Raw genomic sequence first — 17,799 nt, forward strand, 5'->3', positions numbered from 1 at the left:
TCTTTCTTTCTTTCTTACTTTCTTTCTTTCTTTCTTTCAATACCAGTTAAAGTGCACCTAACCCCTTTGATAATACTTTCAGTACTGGTTCTGCATAAAGTAAATAGTTGATTGGTAAAATATTTCTTGACTTGAGTGATGCCTTTTTTAAGTTATGAAGGTTTATACTTCCAATATTTTAATGATGATGACGTCAGGAAGGTATTTGAGTGTTTTTGTTGTAACTAGTAATAGTAAATGCTGGCCATTTTGAAAATACGAATTTAAAAAAGCTTTCATGTAAACCATGAGTAAAATAATGATGCTTTTAAAAAGTACTGTACATTTAATTAATCAAACCTTAATAGACGTCACACTTATTAGCATATTGGAAGTATAAACCTTCATAACTTAGAGACGCATCACTCAAATCAAGAAATATTTTACCATTTAACTATTTACTTCATGTAGAATCAGTACTGAAAGTATTGTCGAAGGGTTCATGTGCAATAGCGCAGCGCAGCCGTGACGTCATAAAAACGAAGAAAAAGGCGAAATTCGGACAAACAAACTTACAAGTTTACTTTCAGCAGATAATTTTCACAGCCGATCGCAGATGATCTTAGTTTACATGGGTTATTATTGTAACTTTAAGTAAAAATAATAAAATCGGTTCGTATATACTCCTCGTAGCGGTTAAACAGAATACATACATACACACACACACACACACACACACACACACACACACACACACACACACACACACATACATACATACTTTATTCGTCCTCTTTAAGGCTTTTCAGAATAAAGGGCCTAATTAATTACAATTAAAATAATACTATATATAATTATATAAGAAGCAAAAAGAAAAGATCAAAGGATAAAGTAAATAAATAGATAAATAAATTGTACAATTAAATTACGTTAAGGTTTTAAAAAATCTGAAATAAGATGCACTGTTTGTCCGAATCTTTAAGCTATTTTTAGAATCAGTGCGCTGCGCAATTTAAAAAGTGCATTTCGACCGAGTCCGACTACGGACCCGCGCATCACCACCTCAACCAACTCTCGGTGCTGGCCAGGAGGAACGCAGGCTCCGGGGACGAGATTAAACAACCCAGATGTGTTTAAACTAGGATATTTGAAAAATTAATATATCTTATTCTTACTTTGGAAAACTTTCCAGCTTCTTGTCCCTCATCTACTCTACGTCTTCCTTGGTTTGTGGTAAGTCCATAAATTAATCCAAAAGACACGAGAGATGTTTAGATTTGACCTCAGTATATATGACGTATGATATTAATGTTGAGGAAACTTTAAAATTTGAAAAATTTTAAACAGACCATTTATAATTTACTTTATAGAAGGATAAGGACCTTTTAGATTGTATTAATGTTATTTGTTAGTTAAAGAAGCTGGATGTATACCTATTTTTCTGGACGTTTGTATGGATTTATATGAAGACTAAATATTCTTGTATTCAAATGAATATTCATATCTACAATATATAAACTCAATATAAACACCGGAAATCATATTAGAAACCGCAAATTTTTTCCTGGCTTAAATGTAGTTTATTAGATATGCATTATTATCTTAAAATATAAGATATTTTAAGCTTACTCATATAAAATGATCGACCTTATTAATTAATATTCATCTAAATAATAAATTTATGCATGGCTTTAAAATAAATCCTGTGTTTTATTGACATATTGTCTGCAAGTTCAATGATGGCTGGCAAGACATTGTTCTACTGGATATCAGTGTCCTTATTTCACTTTATTTTGTATCCTGTTGCATGTGCACAGCATAATACCAGTAAGTATTAGAAAAAAACAAATTCTTGCTCTTTTGTTAAAGACCCCAAGAAGGATCCTATATTTAACGATAAGACCCACAGCACTTGTGGTCTACTTAGTAATTGGGCTATTGACTCTTAGGCCATGAAGACGAGAAGACTACTTAATTATTTTAGTCAAATCCAACTTGTCGGTCCAATATATAGATGCAAACAATTTTGAAATAAAGTTACAGTAAATTTAATGTTTTATTTTAGTTTTCAAAGCTTGCAAGTTTAGTGGGATATAACTTATAGAGCGTTTTCACGCGACGTCACAGCGGCCATTATGGGGTACCAAAACAATACATTTTTTATCCTCCAGGAATTGAACTCTACTTTTATGCAAATACTGTGCAGAAAGTTTCTATTGTTTATGGCTGCCTTCTCATGTGATTGAAAACGCTAGAATAGCCTAATAACTAGCTCATCCAAGCTAGTTGGTTTTGGGTAAAAGTCAATAGCCCCTGAGACGTCTGAAGACCGAATGAGCTGTTCACTTGTAGACCATGAGGGCAAGAGGGGTAATAATAAATCGTTTTAGTACAAGCCAAAGGAGGATCCACTAGTATGCCACAATGCAAGTGAGATATAAGGTTTTTCTATTCCATACCTTTTAACGATACTGTATTTTTAAATTCTTCAAGAGATTTAAAGATACTCATCAAAATACTGAAATACTTTGTGAGAAATTTCAGGTTCAGCACAGATCCTACAAATGGCTACTTTTATTTGTCAAATTAGTCAAACTTTTCTTTATCAAATGCTAAACAACATGTTAGCATTATTAATATTAGTGGTAGAGGTATCTTTATAAAGAAAAACAACAACAAATAAACCAGTTAAAGCCAAAGAAAACAATAATAAGTGTACAAGGCCACTTGGGATTCTAGTGGATCCTGATATGAGTGCAAACCTACTGATATGTCAAATAAATGAATATAAACAATTTTGGAATTTGAAATATATATTTTTGCATTGTTTTTGTTTTCAAAACCAGCACTTTTCATGACTAGTGGTCTACCTATCACTTATAGACCACTTAAGTAGCTTAGCCAATTGGAGCTCAGGCGCACAGTTCCCTGCGCCATGTTAAAAGGTAGCCTTACCTTTGCATCAAAGCGAGGCGGATGGTGAGCTTGCAATCATAAAGACGTGTGAATAATTGTTCAAGGTGTTAAAAAAAAGGTGCAAGCGCACCATCCATCTTGCTTCAACGCCAAGACACAGCTACCTTTCAAAATGGCGCAGGGATCTGTGAAAGGAGCTATTGTGATAGACCTTTAGTAGGTTTATATTTCTGGGAATCCTGTGAGTGATATATAAGATTAGGAATTGGACTTTTTCATGATGTTGTCATTGAACTCTACTACCAGACTCCCTTGCACACTTTCTTTTGTCCAGTTAATTAGCACTAACTGTCTTACAAATCTCTTGAGGAAATACAAATTTAAATGATAATAAAAATTCACCAAGCATTATGGTGGTGGTTGTAAAATGACGCCATCATACAAATGTCCTATTCAACAAATATTGCTATTGGTCTATTATTTTGATTAATGATTTATTAATCTCTGTTACTGTTAACAGCTACGTCATCATTACCACCACCACCAACAACAACAACAACACAAGCATCACCTTCAGTACGTTCTACAGCACTGCAAACAAAAGCAACGCCTTCAGTACCAACAGCTATCCAATCCATATTCATCACACTCTCCTTCGATATATCTTGGAAAAAATTCTGTCTGCTCAGCAAAAAATTCAGGGAGAGATTCTCGACCCATCTCATTGAACAAAACAAAGACAAAATAATCCACATTATCTCTGCTGCAAGAATTTGTTACTTGAACGTCGATAGATATTGTGTAGGGGACTATGACGGAGAGGAGAAAGCTGAAGTTGAGCTGTACATATCAAAAAGGGGTGAATTTTGTGTCGTTGATGAAGATATGACAACCAAAGCTTATAGGATTCTGCATGATTATGTGGTTAATAAGAAGATGTCCAAGATAGATGCGGTGTTTGCTGATAAGGCAAGTGTGAATAGATGGATAGAGGGAGGGAGGGGAGGGAGGGAGGGAGGGAGGGAGGGAGAAGGAGGAGGAAGGGTGGGAGGGAGGGAGGGAGGTAAGGAGGGAGGGAGGAGGAGGGAGGGAGGGTGGGAGAGATGGAGGGATGGATGAATGAATAAATGAATATGAATGAATGAATGGATGAGCAAATTGAATTAAGTCTTTCTAGACATAAATTATTCAAACATATTAAATAGTTTACAAAATCACAAAAACTAAAAATTATGATTCATCCAATTTTTAATTAATCTTTAAGTACTTTAGCAAATTTTAAAAAAAATTAAGTTTTTGCTTGTCTTATTTTTGTGAGTAATAAGATTGTTTTTAAAAAATCTTAACTACTCTTAAAATACTTTAGTAAATTTATTGTTACTGTAGTTTCATTTTTTGCATTGGCTGAAGTATGTCGTATTTAATTACCACGTGTATATAATGTATTAAAATTGTAAAGCATTGTTGCACTTTTGGAATTGACGCTATATAAAATATTATTATCATCATTATTATGATGATGATGATTCTACATTAAATTAATGATTGAATGACAGACCAATCCATGGATGGACAGACAGAGCCTGGATTGACTGACCGTTCTTATGTTATTCCCTAGGTACTGTTTGTCAGCATCAGTGGGAGCAAGGCTCCAAAACCTCATGAAGGATCATTGCTTACAGAATTTGATAAGGTCGCAATTGGAATAGGAACTTCCTTGGTTGTGATCGTTGTTGCTGTCTTTATCTACAAGCGTAGAGTAAGGCGATGGTTTAGCTTGATGATATTTATCCATGATCCATCTATTCATCCATCCATCCATCCATCACCTCCACCCTCCATCCATCCACTCTTCCATCCATCCACTCTTCCATCCATCCATGCATGCATCCATCCATCCATCCATCCATCTATTCATCCATCCATACACCCTTCCATCCATCCATCTATTCATCCATCTACCCACCCATCCATCCATCTATTCATCCATCCATCACCTCCACCCTCCATCCATCCACTCTTCCATCCATCCATCCATCCATCTATCCATCCATCCATCTATCCATCCATCCATCCATCCATCCATCCATCCATCCATCCATCCATCCATCCATCCATCCATCCATCCATCCATCCATCCATCCATCCATCCATCCATCCATCCATTTATTCATCCATCCATCCACCCTTCCATCCATCCATCCAACCATCCAACCATCCAACCATCCAACCATCCAACCATCCATCCATCCATCCATCCATCCATCCACCCATCCACCCATCCACCCATCCACCCATCCATCCATGCATCCATTTATACAGCCACAACTCCTATAGTTAAATCATCTCTTTTTTTAATCCCTCAAAGCTTACCTTCGAAAATCAACCACACGACAAGAAATACAAGCAATCAGGCCTACAGAACACGAACTCCAGGTCCTTAGGCCAACAGAAGACACTTAGCATGATTGGGTACTTGAAAAGCTCAGTCACTAATTAATTAAGAGCACCAAAATGAGTAAAGATTCACTGCTTCTTATTCCAAGATGCTGGGCAACCCGAGGAGGCGTAGTCAATTAGGGTATCCTAGGATAGACTGTTTGACTGTTTGAAATGTACTCACATTTCATAATGTGTCATTCTCTTGAGAAGAATATTCTTTGTTTGAGTAGTATCCATATTCAGGTGTCTTCTCATGCACAACCGTTAAACAAAGAAATAATACTCTATGAAATAACAAATTGGTCTGAAATAAGAAAACGTTACATTCAAGGTAAAGAGGTCCATTAGCTTGATCAACACTAGGTGGATTAGAAGACACATGCTCTCTGCTCCCATTTATAGACCGTTTTGAAAGAAAACCAGTAAATGAACTTATGGCTGTCGAAAAGAGTGAAAGATGAAGACTAAGAAACTAATCCAATGATTAAGTCAATCTTTTATAGTTTTGTTTTACAGACAGAAAAATTGAAATTGTTGAAAATTTTAATTGAGTAGCAAAATGAAAAATAATTAAAAACATTCAATGAGATTTAAGATCCAATTTTTCTAGACAGATTTATGGTCTCAGGGTCGTGCGTGCGCTTATGTAAATTTGGCGGGAAAATAGAATCGAAAATAAAAAGGACCAATTCCAAAGCATTTGGAAACGTTAAGGGAAAAAAATTACCTAAAAAAAATAAAAATTCAGAGTGCCCATATCTCAGAAGAGCTTTTCAAAGGGGCTTTGCTAGTGATATTAATTAAAATACAAATATAAAAATTTAAATTCAAAGTCAAACGAAATTCATTCAGGGTGCCCATATTTCAGAAGAGCTTCTCAAAGGTGGCCCTGCTAAAAATTGGGCCGGCTAAAAATATATATGTCATAAGCCCCCTTCAGACCACCCCTCCCCCTCCTAAAAATCCACCAGCTAAAAATAGATTGAACGCAGGGAGAAAGGGAGAAAGCACTAGGCTGCTCCAGCCTGTTCCAAATGCCTCCTGGCGCAGATCCAACCCCCATTTCATATCTACTCAAATAAATACCATAATTAAGATTATCCTTGACCATATTTAAGAGTGTCCATGACCATATTTAAGAGTATACTTGACCATATTTAAGATTATCCTTGGCCATATTTAAGATTATCCTTGACCATATTCAAGATTATCCTTGACCATATTTAAGAGTGTCCTTGACCATATTAAAGAGTATCCTTTTTTTCAAATGACCGTGTTTAAGAGTATCCTTGATCATACTTAAGAGTATCTTTTTTTCAAGTGACCATATTTAAGAGCCGATCCTTGACCATATTTAAGGGTATCCTTGACCATATTTAAGAGTATCTTTGACCATATTTAAGAGTATCCTTGATCATATTTAAGGGTATCCTTGACCATATTTAAGAGTATTCTTTCTTCGGTGAAGAATTGTTCCGGATTCGCCCGGACTAGTATGAACGGTAGGCCTAACCGAATAAATAAAAATTCGGATTCAAATTTATCCGGCATAGTGTGAACGGGGCCTCAGTTTTTGCATGTCCATAGTTATATAACAGGCTTCCGTTTTCAAATGTCTTCACTTTGAAGAAAGTTTTCAAATGTATGCCTTTGTTCGCGCGTTCTCTAGTGAGGGCCAGTTTTGGATCGTTTTAGTGCTAAACGAGCATTATAAGGCTAAAGTTTTCTACTCAAGTACATTGATTACTGATTATTTGTTTGTTCATTTTCTCTTTTTTTCCGGCTCCCAGTTCGGATCCGACGCGCCCTGCCGAAATCTCCGGGGAAATTCATAGCATTTACTCATGAAAAAATTGGCAAATGAACTCAGCTTTTGTGTTAAGAACACCTGGTAAAAAACTGTCTTGCAAGAGATAAATGGGCACGTGAAATTCCTTAAATATTTGCTCGAGTCCATATTCTTTATGCAACGTTTTGGATATTGCGCACAATACGACCTCGACCATAGTTTACGTAACGCGCAGCGAGAAGGGATTTTACTTTGCAAATTCAAATCTAAGCAAGCTGGTCCTATCCCACAGCTGCAGTTCAAGTGAGATACTGAATCTTTGTGTCAGATAAATCTGTGTTTGAAGTTGAGCAGCTCTAGGGTACGTATATAATATCTATTCCTCTCCAGATGTAAGGTTGTTTATGGTTCCTTAAAAAATTGAAACCAAGCGTAAATGTCGCTTCATGCTAAACATACACTTCGTTATAGTTTACTCTACTTCAATTCAAGCCACTTTAAAACCACACGCTAGATTCTAAATCCTTTTTTAGTTATAGTAATGGCCGATTCAGTGTCCTGACTTAGTTCAGCCTAGAGGTCGTTTTAGGGATAGATGATAAGTACTTTTGGTTTTTGATAGTTCCATATAGCAGCTGCTACAATAATTCGGAAACCTTCATCAGCTGTTTAATGCCAGTAATAAATTATGCGTTCGGTGTGTATATAATGAAGTAGAGAGAATAAGAGAAAAATATCAAATGCCCTTGGCATACCGAAGACGTGGGTTCGAATCCTGCCAAGGACAGTTAATATTTTTCTCTTGTTCTCTCTACTTCATTACATACACACCGAACGCATAATTTATTACTACTATACTATGTCTATTCTTTGCGTACGTATTTACGGTGTTCAACTTATCTATAGAGAAAAAATATCGCTCTGGGATCCTCACGAATATCCTACATTTCATATTCTGGCTGCGTTGCCAGCGTGGTTGGTCCTTGTAGTGTAGTGGTTAACACATCGGACTAGAATACCGAAGACGTGGGTTCGAATCCTGCCAAGGGCATTTGATATTTTTCTCTTATTCTCTCTGTTTAATGCCAGGATCAGTTTGAGATTGACATTGCGTAAAATTTTTATACAAAGCAACTTTTATGGTTTTATATGTCCAGGTGAAAGCTTGATCAAATGCATAGTACCACCAATACGATGAGGTGCCAATCATCATCTCTCGGATTCTTGGTTGTAGCAATCTTTGTGCCTTGTCTGTTCTTGGTCGGTGTGGATGCCGGTGAGTGAATCAAATAGTAGTCTGTTAAATCCGACCTCTATCCTCCTCCCTTAATTTCCTTCCCCTCCACCTTCTCTTCTCTTCTCTTCTCTCCTCTCCTCTCCTCTCCTCTCCTCTCCTCTTCATGTTTAATTTCCCCCTTTATTCTCCTTAATCGCATTTTCATTACCTCTAGCATCCCCACCAACACAAACTCCAGAAGTATTTGTTCGATTGACCTTCAATATCGCTTGGGCTCGCTTCTGCTATCTGGCTCCCCTATTCAAGCACAGACTCTCAGACATTCTCATAGAAGAACGAGATGGCTTAGTGTTCCTCATTCCACCGTCAAGAATCGAAATAATCAACTTACAAAAGGAATGCGAATTCAAGCATGGGAAGGTGAAGAAAGCTGTGGTGGATTTCTACATCTCCACGCATGATGACCCGCAAAAATTAGATAAGAAGTACACGGAACAGGCTTTTGCGATACTGTTCCACTATTGGGAGGCAAATAGGATGGTATTGTTGGGACCAACATTCGAGCTTATGGTAAGCAAAACTTTCAACTAAAATACTTAGATCAGCGTTATTATGTGAGACGGGGCGAGGGAGGGATAAGACGGGGGAGGGAGGGATAAGAAGGGTGGAGGGAGGGATAAGACGGGGGGAGGGAAAGATGACACGTGGAGAGGCCGGCCGGTGGTGTGAGACTGGAAACTTCAATCCACGGTTGTTCCTCTTCAGACAATATCGAGCCAATCACTGTTTCAGCAGTTTCCCCAGTGGAGTTGAAATCTTATCCCACAAACAACTACACAGTATCTGCTCTAAAAAACAGGTGTGGATCCAGGTGGGGGGGGGGGGGGGGGGTTTGGGGTGACAAGCCAACCCCCCCTCCCACCTGCTCAAATTTCTTAGTATTATCTTTAAGAAGCCACCCCCTTTTCCTCCCATTCCTGGTAAAAACTTTGTAATAGTCACCCCCCCCCCCCCCCCCCCCCATTCTAATATTCCCTGGAACTGCTACTGAACAGTACTATTTCGTCCCCTAAGACAGGCCCAAAATGCACTGCAATTCCAAGTCGACCCAGTTCTCCCTCATCCTCGGAATGGTTAACTTCTTATATTTGTTTTCGTCTTAGGTGGATAACGTCGAGATTAGAGGTGAAGGAGCCCACAAATTTCCAAAGACACTGAATGAAGGAGAAAGGATAGGCATTGGTATTGCTGTTGGATTGGTTGTTGTCTTTACTCTGACTGCGATCTACATGTTCATGGTGGGTACTCGGCAATAAATGGCTGGTCACGTGGCCATTTACGTCATACGACCATTGACCACGTGATTATTTCTGCTTCGAACAAACGCGCACAATATAGCGTTTTCACTAACGTGACAAGACAGCCATATTGGTGTACTAGACGATAGAAACGTTCTAAATAATTTTTACGTAGAAATTGAGTTGATTTCCCGATACACCAACATGTCTACTGTAACATCACGTGAAAACGATCTATAGACCGTTTTAGCTTAGTTGTTTGTTGTGCACATTGTTGTGCACATTGCACATTGGTTTGTTTTGTCTTATTCTATCATTTTTACACTCCTTTCTACCACCTCTTTCTCTTTTACTCCGACGAAGGACTAGCGTCCGAAACGTCAGTAAGTTTTTTCATCTTTTCACGGTGTATAATTTACCTTTTTATCATTACTGTTTCATTAGAAACACCGACGCAGCTCACACTAGTTTTTAGCTAGTTGTAACCTCTCTTGGGAGTTGATTTTTTCACGTGTAAATATTTTTTGTTCGCCATAAAAAAATGATTCTCAAGGGAATGCCATGTGATCTGGAATGGGCAGTTTGCATACGAAGCTAAGAATATCTATTAACAATTCCGAGGCTAAAGAAAAAACTGGGACGAGTCTTCATCGCATCGCATTATGGAACTATTTTAGGGGACGAAGGAGACGCCTTATGACGAAATATATTTATCCTATGAAGCAATCCCGTAATGCACTGCGATGCCGACTCGCCCCAGTGTTCTCGTCCTCGGAATACGAGCTAATGGGCCTTTTTCACGCGGCAGCCATGTTGGTTGGAACAATAGATTCTACCACGCGTACCCCACATACAAGAGCTTGAAAATAAATTAATGCAGGTTAAACAAAGGTTTTTCATTCTCATGAGAATAAACATGGCCGCCGTGTGATATAGGTCCATTCACCAAGGGATTGCAAACTTTTTTGACATTACCAATAGAACAGGTGCATGTTACGTCATTGTCGCCATCTTGGTTGACGATAACAAAGCATTCCTCCTCGGCTTCTCTTGTAAGATCAACCAAGATGGCGGCTGTTTCACTCGGTTATTCATATCTCAAGGGATTTTTGAGTCACATGGTTGCACACACTCTATACAAGACACAAAGCCCGGGTATCAAACACGTGTATGGCCTTGGTGAAAAGCGAGCGCGCTTTCACATCTACTCCATCCGTGCTTCTCTATATATCCATTACAACATAGTATTTCTTATTGCTTCTCCAAACTAAAAGTACTACAAGGGGAAATCAAACAAAACAATGAAACTGGAAGTTCCAAGGAACGGCAAAGCCAGGAGAGATTCGCTCACCAGCAAAGGAACAGAGGACATTTCCCCAGACGATGCTGTAGAAGGCCCGTCTGGACTGACGGCGATGAACAGGGGTGAACCACGACGAACAGATGCGCCAATGCCCGACGAAGACGAAGAGGAAGAGGAGGAGCTTAACATTGTAAGGAATTAGACTTAATGTGACTTAACTGTATGTGACGTCAAATCAGCTCGATTTGGAGGGCAGAAACGAGTTTCAATCGCATGAGAATTAGGAACCTATTATTATTATGTCCTTGAAATTGAGCTGCATTCCGACGGGCTGCAAGGTTTTTATAGCTGGAATATGGTAGTCGCGCACGGAAGAAGGAGGTTCTGGGGGTTTACTTGTGTTTACCGTTAGCCACGGACATAGCGCGCTTTCCTGAAACAAACAAGTACTCTTGACTTGACTAACCTCACGACACAGCGAAATCGGGTATCGGAGCCTCGGAGGGGGTGGGGCAGAGGTTCTACGGCACCCCACCATCCACCCCACGTTTTTTCTTTTTCCAATAATAGCTTCAGATATTTTCCAGTCTTGCGGGGTACCTTTTCTCAGGGTACCCCAAGAAATCCATCACAAAAGGAATTCAAATTTGGTATGCTGGGCTTGGCAGTTCGTGGGAGTAAAACCGAGCAGCAGAAAAAAATTCTACAATTGAGTGAGCAATGATAAAGCGTCCCTCATGCAAAACACCCGATACTGCGATGCATTTTTACTAGTCTGGAAGGCAAATATGATATATGAATATCCTTTTCATTTTAGTTTGTAGCCAAATTCTGAAGGAAGGAACAAGAAATGACACTGAATGTGACAAACATCTTTGTTAGAAGTTGAGTTTATAACTTGCTTGTATAATTCGTCTGGAAGTCGCTACTGATATGAATAAATGTTATGGAACTGAAACTTTGCACTATTTCGTAATTTTTATGCGCTCATTATTCCTATTTCACTGACTTACACTTCTTCTTTTCCTTTCCCTTCTCCTCCTTCTTCCCTCTCCTTCTTCTTATCCTTCTCACGAAGGTACAGATCAGACACGTCTTTTGAACGTGGTCTTAATAAGCAACTCAAAGTACGTGAAATTCCTTTGAATCTACTAAATAAACTTTGAATACTAATAAAACAAATTTGTAATTCAAATGAAAACATCCAAGCGCGGCCAAGTCTTTAGTGTTCTGCTCGAGTTCGCTCGAACAATATTGTCATCGTCACTGAACTAATTTATTTTACTCCAGTAGTAATTCAAAGGTGGCTTAAATCTTTAAGAACTCGCTCCTAAAGACGCCAAAACGATTTCATTTTACGTCTAATTCAAAAACCTAACGGTAAGACTTTTTTTTGAAACTTTTTATCTTTTGGACTTGTTTGCCCTAACGGTATGTCAGATTTTAAACCAATCTCGCTCGCTCGCTAGCTTAGCAAAATTCTTATAATTTTTAATACTTCAAAATTATTTGTTTGAATGCGTTTTACATTGCGAAATTTTGCCCAAAGCACTCCTATGATACATGACATAACGGCTTTATCGCAAATATAAAAGTCTAAGATACAAAACTTATACTTTTTCAGTTTAGTAGATTTTCAATCCTGATATCAAAACAAATCTTGAGAAGCTTTATTGTCGAGCATGATTAAGCTTTCGTATAACAATTTGATTGTTTAGCGATCTATAAGATTTACATTGAAAAATTTTCGTCCAAATTTCTAAAGTTTGATACGTTCTTAAAACCCTGTACTTGTATTATTGTTGTTGCTTTTAAGGAAAGTGTATTCCACAATGAACAACTTTTTGATTTCATTCTTTTCGGCTCTTCACTTTAAAAACGATTAAAAAATTTGCATTTATGTATATAAAAATTATGTTTAAAATCGTTGGCTGAATGACTTTGTTCTCTGAAATTAAAAAAAGGTTTAAAACAACGAGTTTATTCATAAAGAATTGGTACTATAGTAACATACGCGATTATAGTCAAATGAGAAAACTGGTCAATGATTCCTTGCAAAACTCTTTATCGTCTTAGCGATTATTAGTTTCCATAAGACAATCGTTATTAAACCAGGCGTCCATAATATTTATTTAAGAGTCAACATTTCGATAAAATTGATAGTTCACCTTAGGACTTTACAATTGCTTGGGAAAACCTTTTACAAACCAAGCAGTTGGAAAGTCCTGAGTGAGCTACCAATTTGATCGAAACGTTGATGGCAAAATGCACTATTTTCAATAGTTTAATTTGAAGGTAAATAAAATACGTTTTAATCTATGTTGTTACGTTTCGGTGAACTCATCAAAGAGGGCTTTTAGTGGTGTTTTACGATGTCTACAAGTTTTCTTTCTTAAAAACTAGTCAGTACTAGTACGTATTCATTCCATAAAGCATTCATTACTGATTAGCTACTGATTCCTCCTCATTTCAAATCTCGTCATAGTCAGCACCTTGATGACTTGAGTTGCAATTCACTATTCAAAGTAAAGAAAAGTATTCTGTATTTATTTAAAAAGAGATGTATTGACTACAATAGTTAAACCATGTTGGTTTAGCCTGGTTTTGGTTTCTAAAAGACTCGTTATAATTTAATCACTGCGATGACTCGAGCTGCTATGGGCTGCCCTTCTCGAATTCGAGACTAACATCGGAAAACACACCAAAAGAAATCACACTTTTTCTCGATGAAACTTTGTGGCATTTAATTCTTTTGTATTTTCCATGTTACTTCAAATTGAAAATGATTTGTTTGAGAAGGGTCCATTCATTATGCAAAGCAAGAAAGAAAGAAAGAAAGAAAGAAAGAAAAAGAATGAAATAAAGGAATCTGTATTGATATGAAAAATGGATGGTTTGGTTACAATAGGTAAAACATGTATTCAGTATTCGCAAGGTACCCTTTCTTCAAATTGTATTTATATGCACACAGGTTAATGTTATTGCTTTACTTTGCAGTGAGGCAATATTTTCGAGTCAGGATGAAGATTTGTTGGATTTTGGTGGTCGTTTTTGCTACTTGTTACTTTGAAGGTAAGTTGGGAGTTGTTCTTGCCTATATAGTGAATATAAAAAAGGGATACCTGGCATAAGAAGAACGGCACAAATTTGATTGGATACTGAGGAGTGGAAAGAAAAGGAAGAGAAAAGGAGCGGAAAGGGAAGGGAAGGAGAGAAGAGAAGAGAAGAGAAGAGAAGAGAAGAGAAGAGAAGAGAAGAGAAGAGAAGAGAAGAGAAGAGAAGAGAAGAGAAGAGAAGAGACATACACTAGCCATTTCACCATCTCAATTCACTTCCACAGAATGTAACGCCGCTGATCCAAGTGTCTACGTCGAAATAAAATTTTCCTTCCCTTGGACCGAGATGTGCAACTTGGGAGACTACCTTAAAGAAAATATAGCCAAGCAAATCGTAATGGAGGACAATACTGGAGCCACTTTACCGGCAAATAAAGTTGTCTTGCACAACTTTAATAAGCACTGCCCCAAAGGGGACTACGAAAAAGCAGATGTTTATATATTTGCGAGCAAAGTTGCCAACAGCTTGAATGTCTCAAATATAGACGAGGATATGACCAAGAAGATCTATAAAGTGGTGAATTATTTGTATGAGCAAAGTCTGGAACGATACCTGGGGTCGCTACTCGTTGGAAAAGTAAGATTATTGTTCTTGTTGCAGATTTTGCTGTAGCTTTGTTGTTACTGTTGTTGTTCCTACTGTTGTTGTTTCTGCTGTTGTTGCTGCTGCGGATGTTGATGCTGTTGCTATAATGTTGCTTTGTTGTTGCTGTCGCTTTTGTTGCTGTTCTTATCGCTTTTCTAAGGATATTGAGCTTGTCACGACCTAAATCACTCGTTTCAAACAGATTGAAGATGTAGACATCGCAGGCGAGAAAGCTCCAGAGAAATCAAGTGCTTACACAGAAGTTGAGAGGCTCTACATTGGTCTTGGTGTTGGTCTCATTATTATAATCGTTATATTTGCCATCTCCATAATCGTTGTAGTAAGTATCAAAAAACAAAAAACAAAAATACAAAAAAAAACACGATCTAATGACAAACGTACTGTTCAAAAGAATAGCGATACACGTACTGCGCATGTTTAAGAGAACAGCAGTAGACGTACTCGTATATTCGAGAAAATAGCGCGATTGAGTGATGTAGTGCGCCTGACGAATAGCTTTGAACTATGCTTACAAGAGCGTTCAATGAGGACTCTTAAAACTCCAGTGTATGCGGGCTAAGCCTCAGTTAAAAAAAAGCAGAAATCAGAATAACAAATCAAGCAACATGGATTCGAGGCAAAGGGCGCATACACTGAAATTGTAAGAGTCCTCAAATAGAGTTGAAATCACATTTCATTATCCCTTTTTCTTTTAAGTATTGCAAAAATGGACAGAACAGAGACAAGAACAAGAAGGATCGTTATTCTGCGAGCCATGTCAAGGGTAGTGACAATGTAGCAGCGAAGACGTATTCTGAGCCGTTAGCCACAAGGAATAAAGCGTTTTATGACGGAGAAGAACATAACGGTGGTGTAAGTGAATAAAGAGGGGATAACTGAACGATGCAAAAAAAATATGTAGACCTACTTGCATGAGTGTATGGAATATCTTTTGTGTCTTGTCAAATCCATCCATCCATCCATCCATCCATCCATCCATCCATCCATCCATCCATCCATTTACTCATTCCTTCATTCCCTTTTCGTTTTAACATGCTAATTTATAAAATGCTAACACCATATTTATCTCTTTCTCTCTCTTATTTCAGTCCTCAATACAAACAAGATTCTAAGCAAAAGAGTCACTTTGGAGCCAATAATTTGTTTTACACATAATTTGTAATGCTATTTCAAAACAATAACCACAACAGAAACGAACAGTATCACAGTAGAAACAGCAGTATCAACAACAGAAGCAACAACAGCAACAACTTAGCAAAAACATTAATTTTAACAGCAACACCACCACCACCACCAACAACAACAAAAACAACCACAGAAACAACAGAAACAACAACAGCAGCAACAACAGCAAAAACAGCAACAGCAGCAGCAACAACAACAAAAACAACCACAGAAACAACAGAAACAACAACAGCAGCAAAAACAGCAACATCAACAGCAGCAGCAGCAGCAACAACAACAAAAACAACCACAGAAACAACAGAAACAACAACAGCAGCAACAACACCAGCAAAACAGCAACCAAACGCACACTCCAACACAAGCAAGAGCATCCATCACCAAAACAGCATTAATATCATCAGGGATATCATTAACTAATAGTTTCACATTTGCACAGGTTTTGATCAACCTCATCTGTTCACTGTTGAATTACCATTTTTCATTTTTATAATCAAAAATCTATTTTAAGCCAAACTAGTTTTTTGATATTATGTATATATAGTTTTCATGTGTTTTTAATCTATTTTTGTATCCAACTGCACTTGTAAACTTAGGATTAAGTTTCTTTTTAAATTGTATTGTTTGTCAATGAATCTTTTTCTTCATCAATGAAATAAACTGGCCATCAAAATTTTAAAACTTGCATCTTTTAAAAAAAAATCTATTTAGAAAAAGGTTGATAGTTAAAATTATTCGCCGAAGGCGAAGTGATTATCGGGAGGTATTTACCGAGACGCAAGTCTTCAAGCGGCGAGGTAAATATTCCCCAATAATCACTGAGCCTGAGGCAAATATAACAGCAACAAAGCGGCTGGCCGCCATTTTGGGTCTTCGCTCGAGGTGATTATCGTGTGATAGTGTGAGTTTCTTGACCAATCAGCGCGCGAGATTTTCTATAATCACCTGCGTATTTTTACTAATAGGGTTTATTTCAAGAGGGTAAACACATAACAGTATTTAAAAAACGCTGATAACTCTGTGGCCCTGGGGAGGTTTGGCTGCATGTTGGATTTTACAACCAAGCCCGAAATGCAAAATGGGCGATGTGAATACAAACTAAGGTCACGCACAACAAAATTAATTTTCTTAAACTTTGTCTGCACGTTTTTCCGGCATAATTTCTTTTGTGCAGTGAATATCATGGTCTATATATATTTATATACATAGCTTATTTAATAATAATAATAATAATAATAATAATAATAATAATAATAGTAATAATAATTTTTTTAAATAATAATGATAATTTTATTTAAATAAACCTTAATAGTCTATGCATGTCTTAATAGAAATAGAAATACACTCGCTCCAAAGCTACTAAAGTTCCAATGCTTAATATTTTAAGATAATGATAAACAAAAATAAAATGAAAATTTGTAGGATTTAAAGTTCATAATCTCAATGCCATTATAATATATATATATATATATATTTTTTTTTTTTTATGATAGAATTTTTCCGTAAATGTTTAAAAACATAACCCAGAGCAATATTCAAAGTTTGAAGAATTTTTTTGTACTTTGTAAGTCGCATATTGCATTTTGTGATTTTCCTCTGTCATCTGGCACATCCACTATGAGCGATCTTAAAAAAAGCGTTGTGTGCGCTGTTTTTGTTATCGTTTGAGAACGATTTTTGCCGGGTACATTAAAGGGAACAAAATGCGTTAATCAGTTCCGTGTAGAAAAAGCTCTTTTAGAAAGCTTTATTCTTTGTTTCGTCTTCATGTTAATTTCCAAATAGATCTTGCGTACTGTTCCTATTTTTCGACTGGTGAGAAAATAATAGCTCTTAATTATCATTTTCTTACTGTGAAAATTATTTGAGTCTTTGCTCAGAGCTTGAACAAAAAATTTTCTACAAGAACAAAAAAGCCTAGTTTTTGTTA

At 37.1% G+C, this 17,799-nt stretch overlaps 3 protein-coding genes across 3 annotated transcripts; all 3 read left to right on the plus strand.

The window, feature by feature from the left end:
* The first annotated feature begins 1,158 nt into the window (after positions 1-1,158).
* On the plus strand, positions 1,159-6,072 carry LOC148910145 (uncharacterized). Its single transcript, XM_089033258.1, has 5 exons — positions 1,159-1,212; positions 1,712-1,806; positions 3,416-3,864; positions 4,514-4,654; positions 5,264-6,072. Exons 2-5 carry the CDS (start codon positions 1,716-1,718, stop codon positions 5,393-5,395), a joined length of 813 nt encoding a protein of 270 aa, XP_088889384.1. The 5' UTR covers positions 1,159-1,212; positions 1,712-1,715; the 3' UTR covers positions 5,396-6,072.
* A 2,248-nt stretch (positions 6,073-8,320) lies between these two features.
* LOC148910146 (uncharacterized) lies at positions 8,321-11,166 on the plus strand. The gene is made up of 4 exons (XM_089032528.1): positions 8,321-8,402; positions 8,578-8,933; positions 9,527-9,661; positions 10,936-11,166. The coding sequence occupies exons 1-4, from the start codon at positions 8,321-8,323 to the stop codon at positions 11,164-11,166; spliced, it is 804 nt and encodes a 267-aa protein (XP_088888654.1).
* Positions 11,167-12,198: 1,032 nt separating this feature from the next.
* On the plus strand, positions 12,199-15,930 carry LOC148910147 (uncharacterized). The gene is made up of 6 exons (XM_089032118.1): positions 12,199-12,344; positions 13,962-14,036; positions 14,305-14,657; positions 14,869-15,006; positions 15,384-15,539; positions 15,776-15,930. The coding sequence occupies exons 2-6, from the start codon at positions 13,985-13,987 to the stop codon at positions 15,797-15,799; spliced, it is 723 nt and encodes a 240-aa protein (XP_088888244.1). The 5' UTR covers positions 12,199-12,344; positions 13,962-13,984; the 3' UTR covers positions 15,800-15,930.
* Positions 15,931-17,799: the final 1,869 nt, after the last annotated feature.

Source organism: Actinia tenebrosa, unplaced genomic scaffold (genome assembly GCF_029948245.1).
Source record: "Actinia tenebrosa isolate PJP-AT-01 unplaced genomic scaffold, QUT_ActTen_1.0 PGA_scaffold1__47_contigs__length_23844297, whole genome shotgun sequence".
Taxonomy (NCBI): Eukaryota; Metazoa; Cnidaria; class Anthozoa; order Actiniaria; family Actiniidae; genus Actinia; species Actinia tenebrosa.

Coding starts and splice junctions, on each gene's coding strand:
- LOC148910146 (XM_089032528.1), top strand. CDS start 8,321: ATGAGGTGCCAATCATCATCTCTCGGATTCTTGGTTGTAGCAATCTTT. Junction 8,934..9,526: donor GACCAACATTCGAGCTTATG/GTAAGCAAAACT, acceptor TTTTCGTCTTAG/GTGGATAACGTCGAGATTAG. Junction 9,662..10,935: donor CTGCGATCTACATGTTCATG/GTGGGTACTCGG, acceptor CCAAACTAAAAG/TACTACAAGGGGAAATCAAA.
- LOC148910145 (XM_089033258.1), top strand. CDS start 1,716: ATGATGGCTGGCAAGACATTGTTCTACTGGATATCAGTGTCCTTATTT. Junction 1,807..3,415: donor ATGTGCACAGCATAATACCA/GTAAGTATTAGA, acceptor TACTGTTAACAG/CTACGTCATCATTACCACCA. Junction 4,655..5,263: donor TCTTTATCTACAAGCGTAGA/GTAAGGCGATGG, acceptor AATCCCTCAAAG/CTTACCTTCGAAAATCAACC.
- LOC148910147 (XM_089032118.1), top strand. CDS start 13,985: ATGAAGATTTGTTGGATTTTGGTGGTCGTTTTTGCTACTTGTTACTTT. Junction 15,007..15,383: donor CCATCTCCATAATCGTTGTA/GTAAGTATCAAA, acceptor TTTTCTTTTAAG/TATTGCAAAAATGGACAGAA. Junction 15,540..15,775: donor GAGAAGAACATAACGGTGGT/GTAAGTGAATAA, acceptor CTCTTATTTCAG/TCCTCAATACAAACAAGATT.